The sequence below is a fragment of the Anabrus simplex genome, chromosome 7 (assembly GCF_040414725.1).
Source record: "Anabrus simplex isolate iqAnaSimp1 chromosome 7, ASM4041472v1, whole genome shotgun sequence".
NCBI classification, from domain to species: domain Eukaryota; kingdom Metazoa; phylum Arthropoda; class Insecta; order Orthoptera; family Tettigoniidae; genus Anabrus; species Anabrus simplex.
In genome coordinates this window covers 240298114-240304113 of record NC_090271.1, presented here as the reverse complement: position 1 = coordinate 240304113, position 6000 = coordinate 240298114, and the positions used below count along the sequence as shown (strand labels likewise).

General features: G+C 45.3%; 1 protein-coding gene across 1 annotated transcript in view; it reads left to right on the top strand.

Moving 5' to 3' along the window:
- The first annotated feature begins 1958 nt into the window (after positions 1-1958).
- Positions 1959-6000, top strand: part of LOC136877793 (octopamine receptor beta-3R-like) — a 142023-nt gene continuing 137981 nt past the window's right edge. The window contains exon 1 of the mRNA XM_067152000.2: positions 1959-2904. Within this exon, the coding sequence (XP_067008101.2) occupies positions 1959-2904 (946 nt within the window). The remainder of the gene's footprint in view (positions 2905-6000) is intronic.

Genomic DNA, 6000 nt, shown 5'->3' with positions numbered 1-6000 from the left:
GAATGAACGCAAATAGAAAATCGCAAAATAACTTATGAAATGCTGCTTCAACGCCACGAAAGAAAATCATTTCTGTACCGAATTGTGACGGGTCACGAAAAATGGATTTATTCTGAAAACCCAAAGCAGAGAAAATCGTGGATGCCACCTGGCGTAACCGGTCCTTCACCACCAAGGCCAAATTGCTTCGATAAGAAGACCATCCTTTGTGAGCTTGCATTCGGGAGACAGTGGAATGGAACTCCACTATCGGCAGTCCTAAAGATTATTTAGCGTTGTTCCCCATTTTTACACCAGGCAGATATAGGGGCTTTATCTTAATTCAGCCAACGGCCGTAGGCATGTTGAAACACCGGATTTCGTGAGATCTCCGCAGTTCAGCAACATTGGACGTGGTCAAGATTTGGATGGGTTGCCACACACTGTTGGTGAAGGGTAAGGGAATGGTGGAGCGGAAAGTAACTGGGCACCCTACCGCACGTAAACTCCGGCTCAGGCACACCTCTGCGGAGGTTTGGACCTGCCTTCGGGCATAATACACCCTTACCGTATCTTAATTCAGGCCATGAATGCTTCCTTCCTATTCCTATACCATCGTCAAATTGAAAAAAAAAATCGTTTCACAACATACTACAGCTGTCACCATAGAGAATCGACTATGCGGTGTTCCCAAAGTAAATCCTCCCGGACCGGGCAAGCTGGCCGTGCGGTTAGGGGCCTGCACATGTGAGCTTGCATTCGGGTGATAGTGGGTTCGAGCCCCATTGTCGGCAGCCCTGAATATGGTTTTCCGTGGTTTCCCATTTTCGCATTAGGCAAATGCTGGGACTGTACCTTAATTAAGGCCACGGCCGCTTCCTTCCCTCTCCTAGGTCTTTCCTATCCCATCGTCACCATAAGACCTATCTGTGTCGGTGGGACATAGCCTAAAGCCAATTCTAAACAAAAATAAATCCTCCCAGTCTTATCGTAGAGCTGACATAACAACTTTGGTGATATCTTGGAACTTTTAAATAGTACAGATTTAAGATTTGAATGTAACAGCACAGTGTACGGCTTTGCTCTCAACGCCAGACATTATTTTACTGCAAGCGACGTAACAGGCCCCAAATTTCTGTGGTGTACGTCTACTCAATGGAAAGGGGTAGGGGAAGTTCCGTACAGGGTAAGGCAGGCTCTGCACGCTGACGCATGCGTGGTGGGCGACCTACGGACCAGCCACCGGGATACAGCGTGGTGCAGCGCGAAGCCAGTTCACCGCGGCGCCGGTAACGATATTGACCCTCACGCAACAACCGACCGCGCCGGCTGCAAACCGAGTGCTAACTGTGGGCTAAAGTGGAAACAATACATGGAATAAAGCATGCAATAAATTTAAGATCCCTTTCTGACTTCAAAATATTTTTCCAAGAATTGTCAGGATAGTAAGGGCAAAAATTCAAAACAATGCGATATCCAAGAAGTTTCATGCCGATAAATTAATGAACACAATAATTAGCATATAATATTACAAAGCGTGTGACATTTGCGTGAACTATTGCGAATTTAAATAATTGGTGAAAAATCCAGTCTTCTAATATTAAAAATAATTTCACTCCTTGTGAAAATTTTTAACATTACTTATAACAAATTCGTATAGATTTAGAAAACTTCTCTTCACCAAATAATTCCAAAAGGTGATCTTTAATATCTGTTCGCTTTGTGTTCTTAAAACTTCCATGTGAATGATTCTCTGAATCAGCTCAAGGTCTGGCAAACACAATAAACATTTATAAGTGTTGATTGAAGGTATGAGTGTAGTTATCAATACCTTCCTAGTTGAGGATGTTAAGAACAAAGGCAATGAAAGTGTTTTTTAACGTATCCGTACGCTATAGGTATCAATTTCATCAAGTTAGGGAACTGCAATTGTTAGGTAAAATGTCTAGTATCTCAGTGTGAAAGGAGTGTTTAGAACAATGCTCAGTGGTATGGCTTCACCTTCAGATGAACCACCAAGCCAACCGCAGGGTCAACAGCACCACAACGTTGTGGTTGCCGCCACCGCGGGTTGGTTACATAATGAGTCTCAGCAGACAGTGCCGGCCGCTGACCCTGTAGTTCCTTGGCCGGACATTTTCCCCGCCGTGTGCAAGGGGCTGGTTATGGGCACCATCATCCTGGCAGCGGTGCTCGGCAATGCTCTCGTCATCATCAGCGTGGTGCGACATCGCAAGCTCAGGATCATCACAAATTACTACGTGGTCTCTCTGGCACTAGCTGACCTCCTGGTCGCCCTCTGCGCCATGACCTTCAACGCCAGTGTGGAGCTCACAGGTGGTACCTGGCTTTTCGGATACTTTATGTGCGACGTCTGGAACTCGCTGGATGTCTATTTCTCCACTGCCTCCATCCTCCACCTGTGCTGCATCTCTGTTGACCGCTACTACGCTATTGTGCGACCTCTGGAGTACCCCATCACCATGACTCATAGGACTGTATCGTTTATGCTCGCCAACGTGTGGATATTACCTGCGTTGATCTCATTCACTCCCATATTCCTGGGCTGGTACACAACCGAGGACCACCAGGAATTTCGTCGAGCTCACCCTAACGTGTGTATATTTGTTGTGAACAAGTATTACGCGATCATCTCGTCCGGGGTTAGTTTCTGGATCCCCGGAGTGGTCATGGTGACCATGTACTACAGGATATACAAGGAGGCAGTGAGACAGCGCAAGGCCTTGTCCCGGACCTCGAGCAACATCTTACTGAACAGCATCCATCAACACCGCACGACCCAACACAGCCAGCGCGGTCAAATCCACCGGCCAAGTGACTGCGACACCGCGAGCAACAGCCGGCAGTCATCTTCGGGGTCAACCCTCCCCGTACCTGGCAAGTGTACAGAGCTCAATATGAACGGTAAGTCAGTTTATTTGCTACCTCTTTTACACAGTGATGATTAGTTTTAGGGGCCTGGGAGACTGTAGGTCATCGGGCCCATGTAGTGTCTCACTAATATACCGAAAGTTTTCGAGAATGCAAGGATATAAATGTAAGGGCCGTGACCATAATTAATAAACATATTCCTGCTTTGAAAATACGAATCCATCGAATAAATAATTTTCAGGGCTGCCGTTGGTGGAATTCGAACCCATCATCTCGCGAATACAAATTCACAGCTCGACCAGCTCACTCGAGGGAAAGTATGCGGACTGTCTGTTTTTATTAGGACTAAGATTTAGCTAAGTGCTCCAAGAGTTCAAATAAGGCGCTATCCTAGTGAGTGTGCAGTACCACATTCAGTACAACCAAAACTGTATGTAATTTACAGTATGAAATACATTCTGAAAAGTTTTCCGCATATGCATTAGTAAAGAATTGCCTTTCCAAAAACAAGCTGAAAAAATATGTTAAAATATTTCTCCTACATCATTCGTCCTGTGCAATTCATTCCAGAAAAGATACTCTCGTTGAAATATGAGCAAAATCCCGCATTAGTCCGCTCTAAATCCCTCTACATATCGTACTGGTTTGTAGCCTAATTTTCTTTCCTGTATCCTTCTACGACTTTCATGTCAACAAATTTATTATATTTGCTGTGCAAAAAAATAAGCGATCAAAAGCAATTAAATAATGTCTTACCTTAGAAAAGAAACGAAATCTTCTTCTACTTCCGCCGTTTCCCCCGCGCCCTCATTTGGTTTTTTTTTTTTTTTTCTAGTTGCTTTACGTCGCACCGACACAGATAGGTCTTATGGCGACGATGGGACAAGGAAGGGCTAGGAGTGGGAAGGAAGCGGCCGTGGCCTTAATTAAGGTGCAGCCCCAGCATTTGCCTGGTGTGAAAATGAGAAACCACGGAAAACCACTTTCAGGGCTGCCGATAGTGGGGTTCGAACCTACTATCTCCCGAATACTGGATACTGGCCATTTGGTTGTGTCGTACATGGCCGAGAGCCCTTTCTGAGTAAGAATGTACTTACTATTGTGTGCTTCTGAAGTGCTTGATAGTGTGTTTGTGTGTCGGGTGTATATTGAAACAAACAGAACAATTAACGAGACCCGCCTAAAATCCCTGATACGGCCAGGAATCGAAGCCAGCGCACTCTGAATCGAAGGCTGTGATTCTCATCTCTGTGCGATAGAGCTGGATCCGAGATAAAACCAATAAATTTATTTATTTATTTATTTATTTATTTATTTATTTATTTATTTATTTATTTATTTATTTATTTATTTATTTATTTATTTATTTATTTATTCTTAATCTGCTTACCGTCCAAGGTTTGGTTTTACCCTCGGACTCAGCGAGGGATCTCACCTCTACCGCCTCAAGGGCAGTGTCCTGGAGCATGAGACACTGGGCCGGGAGATACACTGGGGAGAATGACCAGTACGCCGCCCAGGCGGCCTCAACTGCTATGCTGAACAGGGGCCTTGGTGGGGATGTGAAGATTGGAAAGGATAGGCAAGGAAGAGGGAAGGAAGCGACCGTGGCTTTAGGTCAGGTACCATCCCGGCATTTGCCTGGAGGAGTAGAGGGAAACCACGGAAATCCACTTACAGGATGGCTGAGGTGGGAATCGAACCCACCTCTACTCAGTTGACTTCCTGAGGCCGAGTGGACCCCGTTCCAGTCCTCGCACCACTTTTCAAATTTCGTGGCAGAGCCAGGAATCGAACCCGGGCCTCCGGGGGTGGCAGTGTTAGGGAATTTTGAAAGGGGTATAAATCACCAAAGGTCATCAGAGAAGGCGGGATCTTGATGGTTAAGGCATTTAATGATCTAGGCTCCCATGTTATGGTTGAGTGTGTGTATTTGAAGGGCATCGACATAAATGTTAGTTACACCACACAGTTTGAGATGGAATGTTATTCTTACGTTAAGACCAAATGAGGTCCATAGCCTATAATTCAAAATATTCAGACAGAACGATGATTTAGTTTAATAATAATTATACTGTCCACCTCTGTGGTGTAATGGTTAGCGTGATTAGCTGCCACCCCCGGAGGTCCGGGTTCGATTCCCGGGTCTGCCACGAAATTTGAAAAGTGGTACGAGGGCTGGAACGGGGTCCACTCAGCCTCGGGAGGTGAACTGAGTAGAGGTGAGTTCAGTTCCCACCTCAGCCATCCTGGAAGTGGTTTTCCGTGGTTTCCCACTTCTCCTCCAGGCAAATGCCGGGAATGTACCTAACTTAAGGCCACGGCCGCTTCCTTCCCTTTTTCTTGCCTGTCCCATCCAATTTTCCCATCCCCCACAAGGCCCTAGTTCAGCATAGCAGGCGAGGCCGCCTGGGCGAGGTAGTGGTCATTCTCCCCAGTTGTATCCCTGACCCAAGGTCTGAATCTCCAGGACACTGCCCTTGAGCCGGTAGAGGTGGGATCCCTAGCTGAGTCCCAGGGAAAAACTGACCCTGGAGTGTAAACAGGTTACGAACGAACGAATAATTATACTTCATTTAAATTAATAATAATAATAATAATAAATACTAAGATAATAACGGTGGGCATTTTTGTCGCCCTTCCAACCTCAGGTTAGTTCAGTCTCGGCTGAGGTAATTGGTATTTGAGGGTACTGAAATACGACAACTCTGCGGCGTTAGCTTCTGTACCTTTAAAGAACTCGAGTGGGACACATTTTTACACCCTCCCCCATAATTTCCTAAAATCTATAGCATTTGTTGCGATGTGAAAAGATGTAACATTATTATTAAAAAAAATACTAGAACGTCCCCCCATTAAAAACGTAACAGAAAAAAACGTTCGCGATATCGATGAGCAAATTTCTTGTGCCTAGATGCTTGATATGATTTTCAAGTATTAAGCGAATGAAAGCACGAATTATTATTAATGTTATTGTTATTTCTTTCTTTCTTTCTTAATCTGCTTACCCTCGAAGGTTGGTTTTTCCCTCGGTCTCAGAGAGGTATCCAACCTCTACCGCCCCAAGTGTAGTGCCCTGGAGTGTGAGACTTTGGGTCGGATGGATACAACTGGGATGGAGGACCAGTA